We start from the raw sequence: 27,889 nt of genomic DNA on the forward strand, positions 1-27,889 counted from the left end.
AGTAGAGACTGTGTTTCGCAGTGTTAGCCAGGATGGTCGCGATCTCCTGACCTTGTGATCTGCCTGCCTGGGCCTCCCAAAGTGCTGGTATTATAGGTGTGAGCCACTGCGCCCAGCCCCATATGTCATTTTATTTTAATTATAGCCAGCTTGATCACATACAAAATTCCATTTAGAAATTCTGTTTTCACAAACCCTATTACAATTTCATTCAGACCGTTAATGACATGCTTGGACTTTCTGCTTTGTCCTGTATTTCCTTTCTTAAATAACCATTTTATTTTAGGATGAAAATTTGCCACGTAAGATTCTTTGTCATACAAAATTATTCTATTTCTCAATAAAGAACACATTTTAATGCCTATCTTATAATTAAAAAAAAATTTTTTAAGAGACAGAGTCTTGCTCTGTCACCCAGACTGGAGTGCAGTGGTGCAATCATAGCTCACTATAACCCTGAACTCCTGGGCTCAAGCAATCCTCCTGCCTCAGCCACCCCAATTAGCTAGGACTACAGGTGTGTGCTACCACACTTGGTTAATTTTTTTTTTTTAATTTTTTTAGAGTTGGGTCTCACTGTGTTGTTCAGGCTGGCCTTGAACTTCTGGCCTCAGGATACCCTCCAGCCTCAGCCTCCCAAAATGCTAGGATTACAGGCATGTGCTACCACAGCCAGCTTTTATCAACAATTTTAAAAACAATTAATTTATCAAAGATTTACTTAAGTCACAAGAACTGAAAAAACATTTGGGTTAATTACTACATATTTTATATGAGCACTCGTTTACTTAAACTAATCAGAATAAATTTTTAAAGGATTTCTGGCTGACTGTATGAGATTTTATTATGTAGACAGCATACAACATAGTATATATATAATATAAGCATATCTACACAGATATACATACTTATAAATAAATTCTTATGGCTTTTGTTTTAGAGTTTTGGTCATGAGATAGTAAAACACTCACCAATTTATAAAAAACAGTTGGATCCAGATTATCTTTCTGACAAAATGGAATAAGGCCAAACTTAATGTTCTTTTTTAAAACAGGCAATATTATAAGGGTTGTGAACTAAATTTTGAGTAAAGTAGTTTGAGTCAGTTACCAATAAACTGGATTCAACACAGAATAGTTAATTGTGGAAATATGACTGAATTATCTTCTAACAAGCTCTGTTCAGTATTTTATTGGTCTCAATTCTTTATCCTTGAAGATAAAAGTGTTGCCATTCCTTTTACTATGGGCAGGCTATCTTTACATGGGAATTTCATTTTTGCAAAGGAAAGAGCATGAAGGTCAAAATGATTTTCTTTAATATCTGCTGGTTTTAAGTGTTTTACTTAAATGGTTAGTATGCCAGAATAGCTGAAGAGTTTTGAAAAAAGAGAGTTTAGTTTAGAAAAAGATAAGAGGAGGCAGAGCAGGAGGGGAAAGCTCTAGAGAGGAAAGTGTTTCAACTAGCTTTGAGGCAGTGTTTTGTAGTGAGTCATTCTTTGAGTCCTGAATCCTTTTTTTTAGCCTCAAAATATCAATGAGATACGCATATTTTATTTGGAGTATATTATTTTATAACTGTGGTCTTTTAGTTTAAAGAACAACAGACTGTTTGAATGATCCTTACAATGTTTGAACATGTTACCGGCTGGAATCCCAGAAAATATCTTGGCATGCCTTTGAATTTTGAGAGCCCATTTTATTGTGGGTGCTCTGGTTTAATCCCAAATACACAAAAACCAATTAAATGTAAGCACTGAATTTGCAAAGGCCAAATAAACGCAAGCACAGATGGGAAAATAAAGTACCCACTTACCAAGAAGGACAATAAGAAGCCTTCTCCAACTGAAAGAAAAAAGAGAGATCCCAAGGCCTCAACCCAAAGGGAAAAATCCCTTCCCCTGAGACCCCACAGCCAGGGTCTACAAGGAGGAAAAGAGTCTTCCTTAATAGGAGATCCCTCAGCCAGATCAGACGGGAAGGGGAAAGACACCGTCCCATCCAAATCCTAAATAAAACAGAACTCAACCAAAATCGGGAGTTCAGTCCAAGAATGACTCACTAAGGGAAAAAGAGGCAACTTGCAGAAGCCATTAGGGGAGGGGGTGACTTTCAGAGGTCCCCAGTGTGGCTACCTCGTACTATAGTTCCAATGGCTGCTGATCTTCTCTGAGATGAGTCAGCCTTAGACTCATACTTGACCAAGTATGTCAAAGTCAAATGAAACACAGAGATGAATCTCTGAAATTAAGATGTTTTATTTGTGAAGAAAGAATTGCAATTTAGAGCATGCACGCAGACAGAATGGTATGTCCGAAGAACAAAGAGAAGGTTAGAGGTTTTATGAAAAAGAGAAATGTTACGTGTTGCTCTTTGAGAAAGTTCATTGGCACTAGTAAGGTTCTGGAGAGCTTGTCAGTTTTGATTGGTGAGTGATGGCAGTGGGTAAAATTAGCCTTAGAATTTCAGCAGATCATTTCAGTAGCCATTAGATAAAACTGGTTTCCAGTAATAGCAGGCAGTTTCAGCAGACATGCTTGCAGAGAATTACATTTTTGGGGCAATGTTATATGTCCTGAGTGCTTTCCCCCCCGCCCTCTTGACTCTGTTTTAGTTGGGTATGACAGGAATAACCCAGTTCATATGATCAACTTTCACAGTAGTTAATGATATAAATACCTTAATTTATTTCACCACTCCTCTACTGTTGGAAAAATAGGTTTATAGCAGGTCATGCTATTGTGTACATTTTCCCTCTGTCTTCCTTACAAACAATATCTCTATTTTATTCAGATAGATGGGATTGGGGTTGCAGGGAGAAGCTTTGATCTCAGGGAAGGAAGGCCCTTATCCCAGCCCCAGGGAATGAATTCTGGGTGGTCTGAACTACTGAAGACAATCAATTTCCTGTCACTAATGATTGGTCTAGGGGTAAACACTGGATTTTCTTTTAACCAGTAATATATAAAGGGAACTCTGCTGGGTTTTTGTTTGTTTGTTTGCTTTTGGAAACACTCTTTCTTGATGAAAAGACTATTGCAAGGTTGAAGCTTTTGGACCCGCATTCTACCATTTCACTTCATATGTGGATGTGTGTACTGTAGCAGCCATGCTGTGACTATGAGGAGGTGACATGACTAAGGAGGAAAAGCAGACCTGTGAATCGCTGATCACAGAGGTACAGAGGGCTTGGTTTCTTGGTGAAGATGTTGAACTAGTACACCAAACCTGGACATCTCATCTCCAGACTTGATGTATTTTTTTTTTTTTTTTTGAGACGGAGTCTCACTCTGTTGCCCAGGCTGGAGTACAGTGGCACCATCTCGGCTCACTGCAGCCTCCACCTCCCAGGTTCAAGTGATCCTCCTGCCTCAGCCTCCCGAGTAGCTGGGATTACAGGCACCCACCACCACGCCCAGCTAATTTTTGTATTTTTAGTAGAGATGGGGTTTCACCATGTTGGCCAGGCTAGTCTCAAACTCCTGACCGCAGGAGATCTGCCTGCCTCAGCCACCCAAAGTGCTGGGATTACAGGCATGAGCCACTGCGCCCAGCCCAGACTTTGTGTTTTATGAGGTATTTAAATATCTTACACAACGGCAAATTGGATTTGATATCACTTGTATTTAAATGGTACAAAGTTGTCTTCCAATTATTTCCACTCTGCACATTGCTAAAGTTAACATCTTTTTGAATATATCTGTGATGGCATTTCAGATACTTAGATCAGATTCTCACACATGAAGTAACTGATCAAAGAGTAGAACATTTTTAAGACTTCTGCCACTGATAAAACAAAATAGTAAAGTTTTATTTTTCTTTGAGCCTTTTGGTGTTCCCTCTTCATTTGTACCTATTACAAAGTGCTGGCTGGGTGCCCTGGCTCACACCGGTAATCCTAGCACTTTGGGAGGCCAAGGAGGGCGGGTCACCTGAGGTCAGGAGTTCGAGACCAGCCTGGACGACATGGTGAAACCCTGTCTCTACTAAAAATACAACAAATTAACCAAGCGTGGTGGCGTGTGCTTGTAGTCCCAGCCACTCAGGAGGCTGAGGCAGGAGAATTGCGTGAACCCTGGTGGCAGAGGTTGCAGTGAGCCTAGATCATGCCACTGCATTCTGGCCTAGGTGACTGAGTGAGACTCCGTCTAAAGAGAAAAAAAATAAAAACAAAGTGCTGCCTCTTCCTCTGTGAGAGAAGAAGCTAAATTTTAGTTTCTTTAATTGATTTTCTGAGAAAAGAAAAGATTAAAGGGAACATTTTCAGCAAAGATGTACTGTATTAAAAGCACAGAAGCTGCCAAAGAGAAAAATGTTATCAGATGAGCAGGTGATATAAATGTTATTAGATGACCAATTGATGAACAGATATTGACACATAGAAATGATTCTGGAGGCAGAGTAAAAATTCTGTTCACATAGAAGTAAAAAGTAATTGAGTGGTTGAACAGATCTCTTGATAATCATGACCTTGTAATTGAATTATACAAGACAATTGTACAGTTGCATCCTGATGTATAAAATAAGGAAATAAAACTTGAAATTAGAGGCCAAGAAGCACATCACCAAATGACATTGTACTATGGGTGGATTGTGCCTTTATATATCTCATTACCTCAAAAAGGTGAGTTAGAAGGCACAAATGTATACCCAGATAAATCAAAAGATATATTGTGTTCTTGGTTGGGAAAGGTAGGTATAGAAAAGAGAAGTGCATTCTAAATTTGTATATTGATTTAATATAATTTTTCCTTGGAATATTTTGTGAAAATTGGTATCTTGGTAATGAAATTTAACGCCTCAAAAGAATAAAGCCACATAAGGTTATTTATATGTGTCTACATGTTTAAGCTTTATGATTATTTTGCAATGCCTGTTTCAAAATGTGCATATGCTTTAATGCAACAATTCCATTTTTCAGAACCTATGCTTTAGATGCACTCATAATTACGTACAATGATGTTTGAATTGTTTGTCACAATGATTGAAAGTTTCTTTTGGCATTTGATAAACAGGCTTCAGGGATACAAAACACCCTGCAATGTGTAGGAGACTCCTAAACAACAAAGAATGAATGATTCTCAGATTGTCAACAGTGCCTGTGTTAGATTCTGGGGATCTAACAGGGAGATGCACAAGCAAAGTCCTTTACGGTATTTTCTAGTGAGAGGGACAGCATCATGCATTTGTTTACCATCCATGAGAACCAAATCAGAGGAAGGAGCTAAAGCGGGACAGGAGCAGCTAACTTAGATGGAGTGATCAGGGCAGGTTCTTTTGAAGAGGCAATTGTTGAACAGAATGATCTGTGGGAACAAGCTGTGCATAGATCAGGGGAACTACATTCCAGGCAGAGGCACAACCAGTGTAAAAGCTTACAGGCAGAAGCAAGTCTAGGGCAGTCCATGTGTAGTAGTGAGGCTATCGAGGCCAGACAGAATAATGAGTAAGGGAGAGATGGAAGAGGTGCAGAGAGTGGGGCAGATAGATGATGTCAGGCCTAGTAAACCATGTCAGTGCATTTGGGTTTTATTCTGAATGTGCTAGGAAGTTATTGGAGGAATTTTTTTTTTTGAGCAGGGGAGTGATGTATTCACATTTATGTTTTAAAACAATTACTTTGGCTGTTAGAAGGTCAGTTGACTTTTGGAGCCCAAAAGCAGGTGCAGGGAGACCAGTGAGGATTTAATCTAGTAATACAGGTAAGAGATGTCAGTAATTAGATTAGGCATACTGAGAAACATTTGGATTCAGGATTTCAAAGTCTTTCCTTTTTGAGGAGGTGGGAAAGTCTCAGTTGAATTGATCGAGCTCCTCAGGTCATGGCACATTTCTCATCAGTCTTTGCAAAGTCCCTCTTTTTTGTTTTATTCTTTTTGTCCTTATCTGTGATCTCTGAGTTCCTTACTCCCTCTCCCCAGTATACACATGCTTCTACTGTGTTTAATATATGATTCAGAATACATCTAATATATGTATGAATGAATGATTCTCAGATTGTCAACAGTGCCTGTGTTAGATTCTAGGGATCTAACATGGAGATGCACAAGCAAAGTCCTTTACTGTATTTTCTAGTGAGAGGTACAGCATATATATATATAATAAACATATATATAATAGTGTATATTATATATAATAGTGTATATTATATGTTATATAAGTATATATTACATATAATATACAATAAGTATATATTATATATAATAAGTATATATTATATATAATAAGTATATATTATATACAATAAGTATATATTATATATAATAAGTATATATTATATACATACATAACAAATAAATAAATATATATATTCACTAATTTGAGATGGAGTCTTGCTCTGTCTCCCAGGCTGGATTGCAGTGGCACGATCTCGGCTCACTGCAACCTCCGCCTCCCAGGTTCAAGCAATTCTCCTGCCTCAGCCTCTCCAGTAACTGGGATTACAGGCGCATGCTACCACGCCCAGCAATTTTTTTTTGTATTTTTAGTAGAGACGGGGTTTCACCATGTTAGCCAGGGTGGTCTGGATCTCCTGACCTCGTGATCCACCCACCTCGGCCTCCCAAAGTGCTGGGATTACAGGTGTGAGCTGCCGTGCTGAGCCAATACATCTAATATATTAATTTTTTAATGTATAGAGCTTTTACGGATAAAATATTTTAATTTTACATAAATGATATGGTGCTGTCCAGTGGTCTTGAAATGTTAACGTACACCATTATTACCTGGAAAGCTTGTGCAAACACAGGTTGCAGGACCCTGACCCTGTTTCTGACTCATCAGGCGTGGGGTGGAACCTGGCAATCTGTATTCTGTCGGGTTCCCAGGTAATGCTGTTTACCACACTTTGAGATGAATGTGACTATACTTTGAGAACCACTGTTGTAGTGCTATTTATACTGTTGACTTTTTTCACTTACCGCTTTTTTTTATATTTATGTATATCTTATACTTTAAGTTCTAGTGTACATGTGCACAACGTGCAGGTTTGTTACATATGTATACATGTGCCATGTTGGTGTGCTGCACCCATTAACTCATCATTTACATTAGGTATATCTCCTAATGCTATCCCTCCCCCCTCCCCCACCCCACAACAGGCCCTGGTGTGTGATGTTCCCCTTCCTGTGTCCAAGTGTTCTCATTGTTCAATTCCCACCTATGAGTGAGAACATGCGGTGGTTGGTTTTTTTGTCCTTGTGATAGTTTGCTGAGAATGATGGTTTCCAGCTTCATCCATGTCCCTACAAAGGACATGAACTCATTATTTTTTATGGCTACATAGTATTCCATGGTGTATATGTGCCACATTTTCTTAATCCAGTCTATCATTGATGGACATTTGGATTGGTTCCAAGTCTTTGCTATTGTGAATAGTGCCGCAGTAAACATATGTGTGCATGTGTCTTTATAGCAGCATGACTTATAATCCTTTGGGTATGTACCCAATAATGGGATAAGATATATCCAGGTTACTACTATACGTGCCTCTAGTTGATTGCTTTCTGCCTGCTGTATAGAATTTCACAGTATTTATGTATGACACTTTAGTCTTCTGCTTGGTGGACACCTAGTTTACCGCCAGTTTCTTTCTAAAATGAACACTGCTATGATGAACACCCTTATATAAATCTACCATGATTTAATGTCTCTAGGTTTTATGAACAAAATGGGATTGCCAGGAGAAAGGGTGTATGCATTCATACTTGAACTGAGCATTGATTGCCAGCTCTTCAGAATGGCTGTGCAAGTCTCTATTCCTACCAGCAGCACTGAAGAATTCCTATTTCCTCACATCCCTCCTTCCAGAATATGATTTTATCTCATATTATAATACTTGCCAATATAATGGGTATAAAGTAGTATTCTACCGTTTTAATTAATGTTTCTCTAATTACTGATGAAATTAAGCATCTCATATGCCAGCCATTCAGCTCTTGCGCTCACTCTTAGGAGTTTCTTATGTGACCTTTCAGAGATAAGTTAAACATATACAAGCATATTTGCAAATCTAATGAAAAAATAGTGTACTTGTCACTATACATTGCCCTTTAAGTGCTGCTTTATCTGAGTCCCACAGATTTGGACATGTATTGCTTTCATTATCATTCAGTATTTTATATTTTAAGAATTCTCTTTAACCCTAAAATAATGTAGTAGTATGTTTTTTCTTTCCAGTCATATGGGACTTTTTTAGAGCTAGTATTTTGTTACTGATTATTGATTTAATGTAATTTGATTAAAGAAAATGATTGGAATAATACTCATTCTTTGAAATTTATTGAGACTCCTTGTGGTATAGTACAGAGTAGATTTTTGTGATTTTCCCATATATTCTTGGAAAGAATGTGTATTCTCTACTTGTTGAGCTATTCTTTATAACTTTGACTATTTTTGTCTGCTTGAACTATCAGTTACTTTCAGCATTGTGTCAAAATTTCCAACTACCATTACAGTGTCATGCATCATTTAGTAAGGAGGGTACGTTCTGAGAAATGGGTGCCGATTTTGCTGTTGTGAAATCATCATAGAGTGTACTTACATAAACCTAGATGGTATAGCCTGCTACACACCTAGGCTATATGGTATACCCTGTTGCTCCCAGGCTACAAACCTGTACAGCATGTTATTGTGCTGAATACTGTAGGCAGTTGTAACACAAGGGTAAGTATTGTGTGTCTAAACATATCTAGATGTAGAAAAGATACAGTAAAAAAAAAAAAAAGATAAAAAATGGAATACCTGTATAAAGTACTTATCATGAATGGATTGTACAGGACTGGAAGTTGCTCTGGGTGAATCAGTGAATGATGAGTGAATGTGAAGGCCTAAGACATTGCTGTATACTACCAGATGCTTTATAAACACTGTACACTTGTGCTATACTAAATTTATTAAAAAGTATTTTTCCTTCTTCAATAATAAATTAGCCTTAGCTTATTTTAACTTTTTACTTTATAAGATTTTAAATTTTGAGCTGCCATCTTGCGTCCCCGTGTGTGTGCACCTAATCTCAGCTGGTGGTCCACCCGAGACCCCCAAGCACCAACCCTAGCCCCCCACGTGGCCCCTTATCTGCTCTGAGAAGATGAAACCAACAATTATGAGCCAGGAAAGACTTGCCAAACTGCAGGCACAAGTGTGCATTGGTGGGAAAGGAATGGTTCACAGAAAGAAGAAGGTGGTTCATAGAACAGCCACAGCAGATGATAAAAAACTTCAGTTCTCCTTAAAGAAGTTAGAGGTAAACAGTATCTCTGGTATTGAAGAGGTGAATATGTTTACAAACCAAGGAACAGTGATCCACTTTAACAACAGAGATGCCAGCAAACTCTTTCACCATTACAGGCCATGCTGAGACAAAGCAGCTGATGGAAATGCTACCCAGCATCTTAAACCAGCTTGGTGCACACTGTCTGACTAGTTTAAGGAGACTGGCTGAAGCTCTGCCCAAACAGTGTGTGAATGGAAAAGCACCACTTGCTACTGGAGAGGATGACGATGAAGTTCCAGCTCTTGTGGAGAATTTTGATGAGGCTTCCAAGAATGAGGCAAACTGAATTGAGTCAACTTCTGAAGATAAAACTTGAAGAAATTACTGGGAGCTGCTATTTTATATTATGACTGCTTTTTAAGAAATTTTTGTTTATGGATCTGATAAAATCTAGATCTCTAATATTTTTAAGCCCAAGCTCCTTGGACACTGCAGCTCTTTTCAGTTTTTGCTTATATACAGTTCATTCTTTGCAGCTAATTAAGCTGAAGAATCCTGGGAATCAAGTTTGAAACAAAGGTTAATAAAGTTCTTTGCCTAGTATACCAAAAAAAAAAAAAAAAGATTTTTAGTTTTTTTAACTTTTTGACTCTTTTGTAATACCACTTAGCTTACAAGTGGTATTATGAGTGAATGTGAAGGCCTAAGACTTATGCAGCTGTACAAAAATATTTTTTCCTTATATTCTTATTCTATAAGCTTTATTAAAACCTTTTTTTACTTTTAAAATTTTTTGGTAAGAATGAAGACACACACACACACGTGCATGCGCACGCATCTAGGCCTACAGAGGGTCAGGATCATCAATATCACTGCCTTTCACCTCCACATCTTGTCCCACTGGAAGGCCTTCAGGGGCAGTAACAGTCATGGAGCTGTCATGTCGTATAACAGTGCCTTCTGCTAGACTCCCTCCTGAAGGACCTGCCTGGGGATGTTTTACAATGAGCCTTTTTCTTTTGTAAATAGAAGGAACAAACTTGAAAGTAATTATTAAAAGTATGGTATAGTAAATATACAAACCAGTACCATTTATTATTATCAGGTATTATGTACTGTACATAATTGTATGTGCTATACTTTTATATGACTGGCAGTGCAGTAGGTTTTTTTACATCAGCATCACCACAAACATGTAAGTAATGCCTGCATGTAGACATTATGATGGCTACATCACTAGGATGTAGGAATTCTTCAGTTCCATTTTAATTTTATGGGACCATTGTCCTGTATGTGGTGTGTTGTTGACTATAACAGCATTACGTGGTGCATGACTATATTGATTTATCTGTTTCTCAACATAGGCCTCTGTATTAGTTCTTTTTCATGCTGCTGATAAAGACATACCCAAAATTGGGAACAAAAAGAGGTTTAATTGGACTTAACAGATCCGCATGGCTGGGGAGGCCTCAGAATCATGGAGGGAGACAAAAGGCAAAAGGTACTTCTTACATGGCGGTGGCAAGAATGAGGAAGAAGCAAAAGTGGAAACCCCTGATAAACCCATCAGATCTCATGAGACTTTTTCACTATTACAAGAATAGCACAGGAAAGACCGGCCCCCATGATTCAGTTACTGTCCCCTGGGTGTGGGAATTCTGGTAGCTACAATTCAAGTTGAGATTTGGCTGGGGACACTGCCAAACCATATCAGCCTCTCAATTTTTGCTTGTGTTTTGAGGCTGCGAAATATATACAGAATATTTCATAATTGGTGTATACAATTGATTATCATCATTCATGGGTTCTGTATTTGCGGATATGCCTATGTCTCCTTGTTAAAATTGATTTGTAAACTCAAAATCAATACAGTGCTTTTGTGGTCACTGGTAGACATGTGGAGAGTGATCTACTACTTTGAGTCTCCCAATGCACATGTTGCCACCTCAGACCAAATAAGGCCACACTCTCCCTTCTTGTTTTAGCTCTCATGCTTTAAACAAGTATTCTTTTCATAGTCTATTTAGTGCCTGAATGCCTGCTATAGGTAACCAATCTCTTTAGTTTCTGGTTTTTATCTTTCCTGCATTTTTTATGTACAAAGTAGATACATACATATGAATTTCATATATCTTCTTTATTATATGGAGGGTGGCATACTACAGCTACTCTTGTACTTTTTATTTTTTTTAAGAGACAGAGTCTCACTCTGTCACCCAGGTTGGAGTGCGGTGGCACGATCATGATCATAGCTCACTACAGCCTCAAACTCCTCGCCTCAAGGGATCCTCCTGCCTCAGCCTCCTGAATAGCTGGGACTACAGGCACGTGACCACCACAGCTGGCTAATTTTTAAATGTTTTGTAGAGATGGGGTCTTGCTGTATTGCCCAGGTTGGACTTAAACTCCTGGTCTCAAGCGATCCTCCTGCCTTGGCCTCCTAAAGCACTGGGATTGCATTTGTGAGCCATTGTGCCCAGCCATACTTTGCTTTTTTCATCTAAAAATATATCCTGGAAATCACTCTAAATCAGTTTATAGAGATCTTTCTCATCCTTGTGCTTTATTGTGTGAGTGCATCATAGCTTAGCCTCTCTCCTGTGTATGGTCATTTAGGTTGTTCCTGATATTTTACTATTGCACACATGCTACAGCCTTGTGCATATTTATTTTCATATTGTTGGAAGTGTATCTTCAGGGTAGATTCCTAGAAGTGGGTCAAAAGTTAAATGAATGTGTAATTTTGTCAGTTTGGCCAAATTGTTTTTTTACTATGCAAATTATATTATTATTGTTATTATTGTTATTATTTTTGGGATGGAGTTTCACTCCAGGCTGGAGTGCAATGGCGCGATCTCGGCTTACTGCAACCTCTACCTCCCAGGTTCAAGCGATTCTTCTGCGTCAGCCTCCTGAGTAGCTGGGATTACAGGCACCTGCCACCACGCCTAGCAAATGTTTGTATTTTTAGTAGAGAAGAGGTTTTACCATGTTGGCCAGGCTGGTCTCAAGCTCCTGACTTCAGGTGATCTGCCTGCCTCGGCCTCCCAAAGTGCTGGGATTGCAGGCGTGAGCCACCGTGCCTGGCCTATTTTCATTTTTGTGTGGTCAAATTTACCCATCTTTTATTTTATTGCCTCTGGATTTTTAGTCATTAGTTACACAGTTCTTACCTACACCAATTTTGACCTACACCAGGCTTAAGAAGAACTCACTCATGTTTTCTTCTAGAACTTGTGTGGTTTTTTCTTTTTACATTTAGATTGCTCATCCTTTTGTTGTTTATTGTACCTTGTGTGAGATGTGGATCTAACTTTATCTTTTTTTTTTTAAATGGCAACCGCGTGTCCCAGAGCCATTTATTTAAAAGTTCATCATTATTACTGTGATTTGAGATGCCACCTTTATTATTTACCAAGTTTTTGTAGGTACTTTTATACTATATCTGTAGTATAAAATTCCACTGGTATATTTATCTACATAAGGACCAGTACCACTGTTTTGATTATAGACATTTTATAGTATGTTTTAACATCTGGTAGGGATAGTCTGCCCTCGTAGTGTCTCTTTTTAGTGTTTTCCTGGCTATTCTTTCTTGCATGTTCATTTTTCCATGTTAATTTTAGTGTCAACTTGTCTAACTCCATAAAATAGCTTTTTTGTATTTTTCTTGGAATTTCATGACTTATAAGTTAAATTAGGGAGAACTGTAATTTTTTTTTTTTTTTTTTTTTTGAGACAGAGTCTCGCTCTGTCACCCAGGCTGGAGTGCAGTGGTGTCATCTTGGATCACTGCAACCTCTGCCTCCCAGGTTCCAGTGATTCTTCTGCCTCAGCCTCCTAGGTAGCTGGGATTGCAGGCACTCGCCACTATGCCCAGCTAATTTTTGTATTTTTAGTGAGACGGGGTTTCACCGTATTGGCCAGGCTGGTCTTGAACTCCTGACCTTAGGTGATCCACCTGCCTCGGCCTCCCAAAGTGCTAGTATTACAGGTGTAAGCCATTGCGCCCAGCTGAGAACTGTAATCTTTTCATGTTGATTTATTCTATCTAAGAACAAGGGATGTCTTTCCATTATTTCATGTCTACTTTTATGTCTTATAGGGACATTTAAATTTTTTCCTTGTATGGATTTTGCACATTTCTTGTTAAATTTATTCCTGTGTCTTTAGGCCTCTTTGTTGCTGTTACAAATGGGGATTTCTCCACCATGATGTTCTGTTGATTTTTTCTGTATAAAAGGTCTATTTTGTTTGTTTGTTTTGAGACAGAGTTTCGCTCTTGTTGCCCAGACTGGAGTGCAGTGGCGTGATCTTGGCTTATGGCAAATTCCGCTTCCCAGGTTCAAGCGATTCTCATGCCTCAGCCTCCCGAGTAGCTGGGGTTACAGGCATGTGCCACCACGCCCAGCTAATTTTTTATTTTTAGTAGAGGCGGGGTTTCTCCATGTTGGTCAGGGTAGTCTCGAACTCCCGACCTCCGGTGATCTGCCCGCCTCGGCCTCCCAAAGTGCTGAGATTACAGGTATGAGCCACTGCACCTGGCCCTTTTTTTTTTTTTTTTTTGTAAGATGGAGTCTCCCTGGGTTGCCCAGGTTAGCCTTGAACTCCTAGGCTCAAGTGAGCCCCCTGCCTTAGCCTCCTGAGTAGCTGGAACCATATGTGTGCCGCTGTGCCCCAGGGCTATTGATTTTGTATGTTAATTTTATATCCTGCTAGTTTACTGAATTATTTTATTATTTGAGTTAGTTTTATCATTGATTTTGGGGGGTTATATCTGCAAATAGAGATAGTTTTATTTTTTCTTTACCCATTCTTAACCCTCTAATTGAGGTGTAATCCCATTGGCTAATACCCTTACACCAGTTTTGAACAGTAGCAGAGATAGTAAATATTCTTGCCTTGTTCCTGGTCTTAGTGAAAATGCCTTTAGTGTTTTGGAATTAAGTAAAATACAGGTTTTACAGCTAATATATATGTGTGAGTGGCTGAGAGAGTTCTAGATATTTAGATAGAACATGAGAACAGAGATTAGAGAGAGATTTCTATGAAGGCTACTCTATACTCTGTCAAATTCTAGGGCAATAAGTATATCACATTCAAAAGGTTTCATTTTTCAATTTGGGAGTAACAATGAGATATGCCATTACAGCAAGTCATTTGAATTATATAAATTGTGTTTATGCATTATAATGGTCACAAAGAAAATTTTATGCTTGAATTTGTCTTGTAGTGTGTGCTGTATTTATGGAGTTTAAAGATTAATCATCCCAAAACATTGTTTCTGCTTCGGGGAAATCATGAATGCAGGCATCTTACAGACTATTTCACCTTCAAACAGGAATGTAAGTATAATCACTCCTCTAGAACCTTTTTAGTTACCCTTTAACCTGTCCTAAGTAAATCAAACAGAAAGAAAAAAGAAACTAATGGAATTTAAATGCTTCCTGTCCTGTTATTTTTTTCACCTGCAAAGAACTAAGATTCTATCTTCTAAAACATTTATTTTGAAAATAACTTTTGGGTTCCCCCTTGTTTATAAAATAAATAATTCGGGATATTTGGAAAGCATAGAGAAGTCTAAAGAAGATAAAAGTGTCCATAATCAGGTTGCAGTGAGCCAAGATCACGCCACTCTACTCCAGCCTGGGCGACAAAGCAAGATTCCATCTCAAAAAATAAAATAAAATAAAAGTGTCCATAATCATGCCACTTAGAGGTAATCACTGTTATCACACTATTTGAAATATGGTCTTCCATTCTTTTTTACTATTATGAAATAGTTCAGGTATACATATATCTGTATATATTTTAAAAATAAAATTGGGCTCATATGTACTGTTTAATACATTTCTGTTTCACCTAATATAGTAGCATTTTTTCCGTATCATTTGACAACATGGTTTGTAAGTGTTATTTTAGTTTTTTTAAAGTATTCCATCTTACAAACACACAATCATGTATGTAGCCAATTTAGTAACAATCATAGGATATTTAGGTTGTTTCTAACTGTAACTACCACTGTAATAGTAAAAATAAGTTTAATATAAAAGTAGAATTATTGGCCGGGTGCGGTGGCTCACGCCTGTAATCCCAGCACTTTGGGAGGCCAAGGCAGGTGGAACACAAGGTCAGGAGTTCAAGAGCAGCCTGGCCAACATGGTGAAACCCCTGTCTCTACTCAAAATACAAAAATTAGCTGGGTGTGGTCATGCGTGCCTGTAATCCCAGCTACTCAGGATGCTGAGGCAGGAGAATGGCTTGAACCCGGGAGATGGAGGTTGTGGTGAGATCCTGCCACTGTACTCCAGCCTCGGCAACAGAGCAAGAATCCAACTCAAAAAAAAAAAAAAAGAAATAGAATTATTTTGAAAGTCAAAACATTACTAGCTGATTTTAAAAAACAGATAACACAGTGGGAGGCTGAGGCTAGACGATCCCTTCAGCCCAGGAGTTCTACACCAGCCTTGGCAATACAGCGAGACTCCATCTCAAAAAAACAAACTCATAGATTTCCTTGACTAGCATCTAGTACTCATAATTGGCTGCTCACTAACAAACAGTATGATGCTGGCTATGTTGGGGATGTTTGGGAGATCCTGCCCCAGGGCATTTGTATTTTTAGTTCTTCTTTTCCCAGATCTCTATCTGCTTATAAGACATACATTCTATTTCATTCATGTCATTTATTCCGAGATTTTCTCCGCTGGTTGCTTTTCTAAATCATAATCTCATCATTTTACCCTCATACCCTGTTTCTTTTCATGGTGTTTATCAACACCTGAGATTTATGTATATTTATTTGTTGACTGTCTTTCTCTGCCACCAGAATGTAAGCTCCATGCTAGCAGGGGTGTGTTTTTGTTCACTGTTGTTTTCCCCAACACCCACAACAGTATTAGTTGCTCATAGAAGTTGCTTAGTAAATATTGGTTGAGTTCATTTGAATGAATGAGCATCTGTGATTTGTATCTTTAAAACACACTCTCGAAAAAGAATTTCTGGGTTAGAGGGCAGGCACATTTTAAAGATTTTTGGCATACTCTAAAGTAGTCTTCCAGAAAATATGTATATTGGGTTATACGCCAAAAATTTTTTTTATTTTTGTGATGAAAGTACTGAAATAAAAGCAAAATTTTACCTGTTTTGACTTCTAAAATGTTAGCATATTCTCTATAAAATAAGGAAGCTAAACTAAATATCTTGGGTCCCATCTGGCTCTAAAATCTACACCTTTTAACGAATCCTGAATATATAAATATACTTTAGTGTTCATATGGTTGATATTTTGATCATGGATTTCATTTTGTATCCAGATTTTTCTGCAGATTATTATCTTAGAAGAATATATTATAAAATATTTAAACTTTTATTTCAAAAATAATTTTCAAAGTTAAAAAAACTTTTACATTTGTTTTCAGAGACTCCAAGTTTGTTAATCTGCCACAGATCCCTTTACTGATAGGTAGATTGCTATTTATAGTGTTTCATATGCTCATATGAATTCTTGCTACCAGTATCTTCTTACATTGGAGATGGTAGTTGTAATGAAAACATCCCTCCTAGTAGAGCCTCAAAGAAAAGGTCTTTGTTATTAAAAGAAATTTTAGAGGATAATCACTTCTTTAAAAGTCCCTCTGTCAAAAGTCAGCTACAAGAGGGCAGGATACAAATCCTTCCAGCCCTTGGTGACTTACTGGAATAAACACTAAATCAGCAGCTAATTACCAGGAAGTTTTAAATCTACTGTTGGTGGATGTTTAAACTGGTGTAAGTTGAGCATGGTGGCTCATGCCTGTAATCCCAGTACTTTTGGAGGCTCAGGTGAGTGGATCACTTGAGCCCAAGAGTTCAAGACCAGCCTGGTCAACATGTTGAAATCCCATCTCTACAAAAAAAAACACAAAAAATTAGCTGTGCATAGAGGCACTTACCTATAGTCCCAGCTACTCGGGAGGCTGATTGAGGTGGGAGGATCACCTGAGCTCAGGAGTTTGTGGCTGTAGTGAGTTGTGATCACCACTACACTCCAGCCTGGGAGACAGAGTGAGACCCTGTCTCAACAACAACAACAACAACAACAACAAAGATGTGAGGTATTTGAAGAGCAGTTTTGTAATATATTTATAAATTTTAAGTGCATATCCCCTTGATCTAGCAATTTCATTTGTAGGAATTTATTATGGAGATTGTATTACTTTTTAAATGCTGCATAAAAAATTATCACAAATTTAGTGGCTAAAAAGAACACATTTATTATCTCATAGTTATTGTAGGTCAGAAGTCCAGGCCACAGTGTGGCTAGATTCTCTGTATAGGATCTCACTGAAATCAAGGTGTTGCCATGGTTTCAGTTCTCATCTGGGGCTTAGGGTCTTTATCCAAGGTCACTTGTTGGCAGTCCTTGTAACTGTAGGATTAAGGTCCCTGTTGTCTTGTTAGTTGTTGACCAGGGATGACTCTTAGCTTCCGGATACTGCTTGCAGTTCAGTAACATGTCGCCACCAGTGGTAGTTCCCAATATGAATGTTTGCTTTTTTCCAGGCCGGCCTGAATGCATCTCTCTGACCTTCTCTTCTGTGATCAGCTAGCTGGAAAAAAACCCTCACTCAGTTTTTAAAAGGCTCACCTTAGGTCAGGCATGGTGGCTCATGCCTGTAATTTCAGCACTTTGGGATGCCAAAGGGGAGAGGATCACTTGAAGCCAGAAGTTCAAGACCAGCCTGGGCAACATAGTGAGACCTCCTCTCTACCAAAAAGAAAATTAAAAAATTATAATTCAGTCAGCCTGCATGGTGGTACAAGCCTGTAGTCCTGGCCACTTAAGAAGCTGAGACTGAAGGATAGATTGAGCCTGGGTGTTTGAGATTACAGTGGGCTATGATGTTGCCACTGCACTCTAGCCTGGGTGACAGAGTGAGACCCTGTCCCTAAAAATAAATAAATAAGTAAATAAATGTTCACCTGATTAGATCAGGCCCTCCCAAGATAATCTTTCTTTTGCCATATAATGGGACAAAATAATGGGAGTCTCATCATACTTACAGTTTTCATCCACTGAAAGAGGAGTGGATTATACATACAAAGATATAGGTCAATGCAGGTCATTTTAGAATTCATCTACCACACAGATATACTCACAAAAAGATAGTAAAATATGGATGCTTAAGGATGTTCACTGCAGTGTTAATTATAACAACAACAACAACAACAAAAAGGTGATCTAAATGTCAACAAGACAGTGATGAAATAAGTGATAATATGCCTTTGAACAATGGAATGCTAGGCAGCTATTGAAAGACCAAGGTGGCCAGTTGCAGTGGCTCATGCCCATAATCCTACAGTTTGGGAGGCCGAGATGGGGGCATTGCTTGAGCCCAGGAGTTCAAGACTAACATGGGCAACACAGTAAGACTCTTTCTCTACAAAAAATTTAAAAATTAGCTGAGTGTGGTGGCATGTGCCTATAGTTGCAGCTACTTGGGAGGCTGAGGCAGGAGGATTGCATGAGCCCAGGAATTCAAGGCTGCAGTCAGCTATGATCACCACACTCCAGCCTGGGTGACAGAGCAAGACTCTGTCTCCAAAAACAAAAGACAGAGACCAAGGTAGACCCATAATATGTACTGATATGGAGAGATGCTAAGATATTTTATAAGCCATTTGCAGAGCATGTAAATGGTCATCTCCTTTGTAAATTAAAAATCTATAATGTACAGAAGAAATCATTAACAGTGGGACATTGGGTTAGGAGGACTTAGAGTTTTTTTTTTGTTTTTTTTGTTTGTTTGTTTGCTTTTAGATGCGATGTTGACATGTTGCCCAGGCTAGTCTCAAACTCATGCAATCCTCCAGCCTTAGCCTCCTAAATAGCTGGGACTATAAGTGCATGCCATCACGCATGGCTTACTTTTAATTTTATATCTTCTCTAGTATTGTTTGAATTATTTTTTACCACCACTATGTACTACTTTTATAATTATTATTATTTTTCAAATTGGTAATTTAAAAATTACCCATTTGGGGCCCAAGCATTTGAAAAGCTTTGTAAGCACCCAAGGTAGTTCAGCTGTGTGCTGCTGGTTAAGAATGACGGCTCTGGAGTCTTTAGGAAGCTTCTACTATCTGTCGTTTGGGAACCACTTCACCAAATACAAAAATGGGAAATATTTTATTTTATATTATTTTTCTAAACCAAATTTTAGGGTATTCCTTAACACCTTCATTTCTTACCTGGGAAAATTAAATAATGTGTATCGGTTAACAAATGCCCTGGAATGTAATACTCGATAAAAGCTAATTTTATGAATTAGGAGTAGATACGTAGTGAAGAAAGCTGCCTATGGCTGCCTTTGTTTTGAATTAAGTTTCAGAGGTTTTTTTAGGTGACATTTTTCTTAATTATTCTTCTGTCTTATCAGAATTTTTTTTAAGTTTTAATTTTTATGGGTATATAATAGGTGTATATATTTATGGGATACATGAGATATTTTGATACAGGGATGCAATGTGTAATAATAACATCAGGGATTTTTTTGACAGACTATTTTTAGAAGATGGAACAATAGGTCCTGGAAACATTTTAAGTATCTCCTTTTGCCCAGAATTTCTTACCTCAGGTTTTTATTTGCTTTTCACATGATTTAACTGTAGTTAAACCTGATGGCTTTCTTTTTCTCCTATCTACCAAGATAGTCCTTCTTTTTTATTATAATGCTGCATCTGAAATGTAAATAAATCTTGGAACAAGCACACAAATTCAAGTATAAGTTTAAAATTTTATTCCTGTATAAGGAGAGAGCATGTGTGTTGCTCTGCATGGGTGTTTTTACTGATAAGCTGATCTCTCTTCAGTGGCCACTGTGGCTTTTAGAACTAGCATCTTATCATTAGTAAGAGAGGCTTAGTTTCAGACTGTGCAGCTGTAATCTTGTTCATGTTTTTAAGAGGGAGGTGGGTGAAGGCTTTTCTTGTATCAATCTTAAATTGTTTTATAATGCAGAGATTTTTTAAAAAATATTCATTTCTTTATGGAAAAGTAATAATGTTTTTTTTTCTTTTTTAAAAAATTGATGTATAATAGTTGTACATATTTTTGAGGTACATGTGATATTTTTACTATATGTATACAATGTATAATTATTATCAAGTCAGGGTAACTGCAGTATCCATCGCCTCAAACATTTATTTTTTCTTTGTCTAACAGTTAAACAAAATTTATTTTTTTAAGAGACAGGGTCTCATTCTGTTGTCCAGGCTTGAGTACAATTGTGTAATCATAGCTCACTGCAACTTTGAACTCCTGGGCTTAAGTGTTTCTCTTGCCTCAGCTTCCCGAGTAGCTGGGACTGTAGGTGTGTGCCACCATGCCTGGCTAATTTTTAAATTTTTTGTAGAGACTGAGTCTCACCTATGTTGCCAAGGCTGAACTTGAACTCCCCAAACGATCCTTCTGCCTTAGCCTCCCAGAGTGCTGAGATTACAGATGTGAGCTGCCATGCCTAACCCCTAACAGTTAATTTTTGACATATCATTTGTTTTTGCAAAAATATTTCTTCATTGTTATGTATTTAGAAAGCAAGAAACATAGTGCCTGCCTGCCTGCCTGCCTCCCTCCCTCCCTCCCTCCCTTCCTTCCTTCCATCATTCCTTCCATCTTGCTGTGTTCCCTAGGTTGGAACACACTGGTAAAATCATAGCTTACTACAGCCTCAACCTCCCAGGCTCAAGTGGTCCCTACACCTCAGCCTCCTGAGTAGCTGGGACTACAGGCACGAGCTCTCATTCCCAGCCTATTTTTATGTTTTTATGTATTTATTTATTTATTTTCTTTGAAGGAACCTTGTGTTTATATTATTCCATAAATACTCTGGGTCCAAGCTCATAGCTCTGGATCGGAGTTTCTAAAGTAAATGAATTTCTTATTTCCACGAACCTATTTTTTTTTTTTTTTTTTGACAGGGAGTCTCGCTCCATCACCCAGGCTGGAGTGCAGTGGCACAATCTGGGCTCACTGCAACCTCCGCCTCCCAAGTTCAAGCGATTCTCCTGCCTCAGCCTCCTGAGTAGCTGGGATTACAGGCGTGCACCACCACGCCTGGCTAATTTTTATATTTTTAGTAGAGACAGGGTTTCACTATGTTGGTCAGGCTGGTCTCGAACTCCTGACCTCATAATCCACCTGCCTCGGCCTCCCAAAGTGCTGGGATTACAGGCGTGAGCCACCGTGCCCGGCCCTTCCATGAACCATTTTTTTTAAATGTATAGTTAAATAGCTTACTGACAAGTTCCAGAAACTCCTGTAATTTTACTAATGAAAGCAGTATTGTTATGACAACTGGATTTTTTAAAAAAATAAATATTGTTTGTCATTGCTCATTGCAGCATTTTTTAGAGTAGCAAAAGATTGATCTAATTAGATTGTGGTATATCCATAAAGCGAAATACTAGGTAAATGTTAAAAAAATTACAAAGCTCTCCTGTAGGGGAGGCAAAATTTTACCTTTACTCTCAGGGTTTTTCAGCTGGGCCTGAGAATTAAATTGACATGAGATAAATTAATAGGAGAAGAGCATATAAACTTATTTAATATAAGTTCTACATGACATAGGAGCCGCTATAAGGAAATGAAGATCCAGAGACTCAGAGTTGAACACTTACATGCTGAATCGGACAAAAAGTAGTAAGTTGTGAAAAAGTAACTAAATGATGTGAGGAGGCTAGAAGATAAGAGTTATTTGAATTCAGTCTCAACTATTAATCCTTGGTGATAACAATGTTATTTTCCTTCTAGTACAGGGAGGGCATCTTTTCTTTTTGTTTTTTTAACTTTTATTTTAGGTTCAGGGGTACATGTGCAGGTTTGTTATATAGGCAAACTTGTGTCACAGGGGTTTGCTATACAGATTATTTTGTCACCCAGGCACTAAGCCTAGTACCCAGTAGTTATTTTTTCTGATCCTCTCCCTCCTCCTACCCTCCATTTTTAAGTAAGTCTCAGTGTCTATTGTTCTGGGAGGGCATCTTTCAAATGGGAATTTCATCTCCTGCTTTTAAAAAGCAGCATGAGCCAGGCACTGTGGCATGTGCCTGTAATCACAGCTACTTGGGAGGCTGAAGTGGGAAGATCACTTGAGCCCAAGAGTTTGAGACCATCCTGGGCATGTAACAAGACCCCATTTCAAAAAAAAGAGAAGAAGAAACAGCATGAAGGCCAGAGTGATCTTCTTGTACGTGTGGTTTTTCAAGTGCCTTTAACTTGAAGTTGTCAGTGTGCCAGAGTGGTGTATTTTGGGGTGGCATATTCTTAACTCCACTCTTCATCTGAAGATGTGGCATGATAGCCAAAATATGTTCTTAAGTACAAAAAGCAAGTAAAGAACAGTACATATATGCTATCATTTATGTAAAAACCAAAAGGATGTTTTGGAAAGAGAAGAAACATATATGTCTGCATGTGTATGCATAGAACATCTTTGTAAAGACACCCAGGAAACTGGTAATATTGGTTACCTGCAGAGAGAGGGCAGGAGGCACATTATACCCTTTTGTGGCTTCTAAAATTTGAGCTATGTTGGGGCCAGGCACAGTGGCTCAAGCCTGTAATCCCAGCACTTTGGGAGGCCGAGGCGGGCAGATCACGAGGCCAGGAGATTGAGACCATCCTGGCGAACACGGTGAAACCCTGTCTCTACTAAAAATACAAAAAATTAGCCTGGTGTGGTGGTGGGCGCCTGTAGTCCCAGCTACTCGGGAGGCTGAGGCGGGAGGATGGTGTGAACCCGGGAGGCGGAGCTTGCAGTGAGCCGAGATTGTGCCACTGCGCTCCAGTCTCTCAAATAAATAAATAAATTAATTAAATAAAATAAATAAAACATAAAAAATTTGAGGTATGTCTCACGCCTGTAATCCCAGCACATTGGGAGGCTGAGGTGGGAGGATCTCTTGAGGCCAGGAGTTCTAGGTTGCAGTAAGCTATGATAATGCCACTGCATTCCAGCCTGGGTGACAGAATGAGACCCTGTCTCAAACAATAATAATAATAAATAAATAAAGCAAATAAAAATTGAAACAAATATATCATCAGTAACTAGACCAGATTGTGATTTCTTGCAGATAGTGCTGACTCTCAAAATTGCTTTCAGATAATTTTGTTGAAAATTTTGTTTTGTTAATGTTGTATTATTGATACTAGTTAGAACTTGTATCAGTGTCATCCTGTGGTTGTAGTGCATTTTCCCTTCACTATAGAAATAACTGTTTTATGGAATATATCCTAAAATTTGTCTTGAAAATAAAGCACTTGAATCAGCTAGTTTAACCTCTGGGAATTATGTATTTGGCTATTTAGATTCTCCTATTCAAAATCTTATTTAAAAATAATGATTAGGAGGAATATTAGAGGGTCATTAAGAGCATGAACAGGTTTAAGTCTCAGTTCTGCCAGTTACTAGCTTGTAGCTTTGGGCAGGTAAGCCTAATTTCCTCAGTTTTTAAATGAAGACAGTAATAATACCTACTTCACAGGGTTTCTGTGAGTATTAAATACTTTCATCAGTTAACACAACATAGTATAGACTAAGTGCCAGCATTATTCTGCGTATTTTACATAAATGAATTCATTTAATCCTCACAGCAACCCTGAATCTACTATTTAGGGTGTTATTATTATTATGGCCATAGATAAGGAAACCAAGGCACAGAGAGTTAAAATTTTTATCCAAGGTCCCATAGCTAGTACGTGGAGGGGGCTGCAGTTCTTCAAATCAGGCAACAAGTTCCAGACTCCATTCTCTTCACCACCATGCCATGCCAAATGCTTAACTCACTGACAGACACATCATGAGCCTTCAATACATTTAAATAATAAAGGTAATATAGGCCAGGTACAAGTGCAGTACCTCATGCCTGTAATCCCAGCACTTTGGGAGGCTGAGGCAGGAGGATTGCTTGAGGCCAGGAATTGAAGACCAACCTGGGCAGCATATCGAGACCCTGTCTCTACAAGTAATTTTTTAAAATTAGCTGGGTGTGGTGGTGTGCGCCTGTAGTCCCAGCTACTTAGAAGATTAGACAGGAGGACCACTTGATCCTAGGAGCTTGAGGTTACAGTGAGCTATGATTGCACTACTGCACTCCAGCCTAGGCAACAGTAAGATCTTGTCTCTAAAAAAAATTTTTTTAAAGGTAGTATAATAATAAATGTTATTATATAAAGATTACATATTCATCATAAAAAAGAAAGAACAGCTAAACTAAGAAAAATATAGATACCATTGTCAGTCTAACCCCTCAGAAAATTAAATATTGGTAATTATATATGCAATTCATATACTTTGAAAAAATAAAGATGGTAATATTTCATAGCCTATTTTATTCACATATTAATATAACATGAACTTCTTTTTGCTTAATTTTTGCCCTCCTGTTTTAATTTACAAAATGACAATACACTTCCTTACTTGTCCAGACTTGGCATTCTTTTTTGGAAGTAGGCTAAGGAATTATTTTGAGTCATTCTTGGGATTGAAAGGCATTTATCAATGTAAGATGTTATGGAGCATAAATTAATAAGTAATTGAAATTCCTACCTATATTCAAGTGTGGAACTCCCATGGAGGAATTCCTTACTGACACTGGCAACAGAGGGAACTCTAGTTCCTAGGATTTTCAGGAGAAAAAGTTAATCACTGACCATAAATTAAAGAGTTTTCTGTTTGTTTTTTACTTCCAACAGACTTTATGGCCAATGCTGGATCTACTTTGAAATGGGCAAAATTTAAAACAAAGCAGAGTATAAAGATGTAACTGTAAGGAGAGGCAATGATGCATAAGACATGGTTCTTATTAACTTTGAGCTCCCAATAAAGTTAGCATATGTTGTGGAATAGATTATGCTGACTGCTACAACAGCAATACAAAATGTTCTGAAAACCTCAAAGAAACCCACAGGCTCCCTTAATGAACTCAAACCCTAATCACCAGTATTGGCGTTAAAGAGAAATCTTCACACTCAGGGATGGAAGGCCTTACAACCTCAAGCGTGGTCTACTGGTTTACACCTTCCTTAGGGATCTCTCTCTTAATCATTCCTGCCACCCATATAGTACTGCAGTCTGGCCCAAATCTGGACCCATCATTCTTCACTTTATTCCCCAAAACCTTGCCAGGACCAGGCTCTGATCCTTAAATATGTCTTTCTAAAGGCTTAGAGATCACAAAAAGGAAATAAACACAGAAATAATTACCAACTAGATAGTCTGACTCACTCGATACAGCTTTGGTCTCTTGGTCCTGTAGGCCACCTCATCTTCCCAGAATCCTGAAAGAGGAGAAGGAGCTCACGGTTCTGCAGGGCTGCCTGACTATATTTCTGGTCTTCTCTACCCACACACATCCCTGAGCACAGCTTGACTTTTTGAAACCAAGGCCAAGGAAGAAGAAAATATTCCTTTTTCTCTTTAAACACCCATTTTCCAGTTTCCCACCTATTATTTCATGACTTTTCCTTTCCAGAGATTTGTAGAGACTCCTCCTTCCACCCACTGATGTATTTCTTTATTCTGTAGCCCCACGTTGACAACCACATCAAAATATATTAAGCCAAACATTTATTTTTTATTGTTTAGAGAGAGTCTCACTCTGTTGCTCAGGCTGGAGTGCAGTGGCACTATCGTAGCTCACTGCAGCCTCAAACTCCTGGGCTCAATCTATCCTCCCACCTCAGCCTCCCAAGTAGCTTGGACAGCAAGTGTGTGCCACCACAGCCAGCTAATTTTGTTTTTCAATTTTCTGTAAAAACGAGGCCTTGGCCGGGCGCAGTGGCTCACTCCTGTAATCCCAGCACTTTGGGAGGCCAAGGCAGGCGGATGGCGGGGTCAGGAGTTTGAGACCAGCCTGGCCAACATGGTGAAACCCCGTCTCTACTAAAAATACAAAAATTAGCCGGGCGTGGTGGCATGTGCCTGTAGTCCCAGCTACTTGGGAGGCTGAGGCAGAAGAATCGCAAGAACCCGGAAGGCGGAGGTGCAGTGAGCTACGATCCCGCTACTGCACTCCAGCCTGGGGGACAGAGCGAGACTCCGTCTCAAAAAAAAAAAAAAAATGAGGCCTCACTGTTTTGCCCAGGCTGGTCTCAAACTCCTGGCCTCAAACAATCCCCCCCACCTCAGCCTTCCAAAACATTGGGATTACAGGCATGAGCCACCACACCAGTTTAAGCCAAATGTTTTTAGAGAAAATAGAATCAAGACATAATTTGTTTACAGACCTTAAAAATTATGAGCAAAAACATTATTGACATTTTACTGATGTCTCTTAAGACTCCAGTTTCCACTTATATATCTTCAACACCCCTAAGAGATCTTTAAGACCCAATAAAATATTCAGACTCACAAGACTACCATGGACCCTAGTTGTCATCCATATACTTAGAAGGATATAGGTCAGGAAGGGCAGCACTGGGCATTCCTTTTCAGTGGAGTGGTCCTCACAGGAGTGCATGCCGCAGTCCAGCAGCTTTCCATCTCTCTTGCCCCCTCCCATCTTCTCACCAGCTCAGGTACAAGGAAATATCCACAGTGGGAAGATGAGGGAGCCATCCTGGTATAGAAGCCTCGTGCATCAAAAGTGTCAATGTGTGTTGTAAAACTACCTTCAGAGGAGCCCAAAGCTATAGCTTCCCACCAGGTAACTGGGTAATTTTTACCACAAGCCATGTTGCCTAATAACACAGTGGACAGTCACCTTATCACATTTCCAAGCAACAGAGCTGGAAAGTTAATCCAAGGTCACACTTGTCTTTAAGAGGAGAGAGGTATTGTTAACCTATTATCCCAACTTTTCAAAAGTATCTTTACAAAGATAATTGTGCTTTCAAATCATCTAAAATAAATGGCTCTAAAGTAGCTTCATATTCTCCTGGCCTATATCCTTTTTCAAATGTGATACGTTTTAGTTCTTCCGTTGACTGGTTTTCCTTTTTTCTTAGGTCGAATCAAATATTCGGAACAGGTGTATGATGCCTGTATGGAGACATTTGACTGTCTTCCTCTTGCTGCCCTCTTAAACCAGCAGTTTCTCTGTGTACATGGAGGAATGTCACCTGAAATTACTTCTTTAGATGACATTAGGAAAGTAAGTAATCTTTTATTATTCTCACAGGGTATATTTTTAAAATGTGTTGGGTTTTTTTGTTGTTGTTGTTTGCTTTGAGACAGAGTCTCTGTCTTTCACCCAGGCTGAAGTACAATGGTGCTATCTCAGCTCACTGCATCCTCCGCCTCCCTGGTTCAGCCTCCCGAGTAGCTGGATACAGGTGCGCACCACCACACCTGGCTAATTTTTGTATTTTTAGTAGAGACGGCGTTTCACCATGTTGGCCAGGCTGGTCTTGAACTCCTGACCTCAACTGATCTGCCCACTTTGGCCTCCCAAAGTGCTGGGATTACAGGGGTGAGCCACCGCGCGCCTGGCCTAAAATTTGTTTCTTATTGCAGTCAACCAGTATATCTTTAGCTGAAATCTTTAAAATATAGATAATGAAAAGTAAGAAAATGGAAGTTACCTCTGATTTCATCACTATAACTACTGTTAACATTTTGATATGTACCTACCACAAATTATAATTTTTAATGAGCTCTATGTTTTTACCAACTAGAAAGCTAACATTCTTGTA

At 38.7% G+C, this 27,889-nt stretch overlaps 1 protein-coding gene, 1 long non-coding RNA gene and 1 pseudogene across 5 annotated transcripts in view; 2 read left to right on the plus strand and 1 right to left on the minus strand.

Annotated features, from left to right (window-relative positions):
- The window catches only part of PPP3CC (protein phosphatase 3 catalytic subunit gamma), a 103,817-nt gene that overhangs the window by 46,535 nt on the left and 29,393 nt on the right, over window positions 1-27,889 (plus strand). For 2 of the 3 annotated variants that reach the window (XM_031013659.3, XM_031013658.3), the window contains exons 4-5: window positions 14,447-14,558; window positions 27,203-27,348. In XM_031013659.3, coding sequence (XP_030869519.1) covers window positions 14,447-14,558; window positions 27,203-27,348 — 258 coding nt within the window. Of the gene's footprint in view, window positions 1-8,961; window positions 9,793-10,577; window positions 10,715-14,446; window positions 14,559-27,202; window positions 27,349-27,889 lie in introns of those variants that run through there. The other variant, XM_063709129.1, reaches the window with a different exon arrangement.
- The window catches only part of LOC129524191 (uncharacterized), a 99,009-nt gene that overhangs the window by 37,167 nt on the left and 33,953 nt on the right, over window positions 1-27,889 (minus strand). Inside the window, exons 3-4 of one of the 2 annotated variants that reach the window (XR_008667906.2) lie at window positions 25,482-25,534; window positions 17,450-17,804 (exon numbers count right to left, since the gene is read on the minus strand). This is a non-coding gene — a long non-coding RNA (uncharacterized lncRNA). Of the gene's footprint in view, window positions 1-17,449; window positions 17,805-25,481; window positions 25,535-27,889 lie in introns of those variants that run through there. The other variant, XR_008667904.2, reaches the window with a different exon arrangement.
- Window positions 9,088-9,559, plus strand: LOC134759068 (transcription factor BTF3-like; annotated as a pseudogene).

Source organism: Gorilla gorilla, chromosome 7, assembly GCF_029281585.2.
Source record: "Gorilla gorilla gorilla isolate KB3781 chromosome 7, NHGRI_mGorGor1-v2.1_pri, whole genome shotgun sequence".
NCBI lineage: Eukaryota > Metazoa > Chordata > Mammalia > Primates > Hominidae > Gorilla > Gorilla gorilla.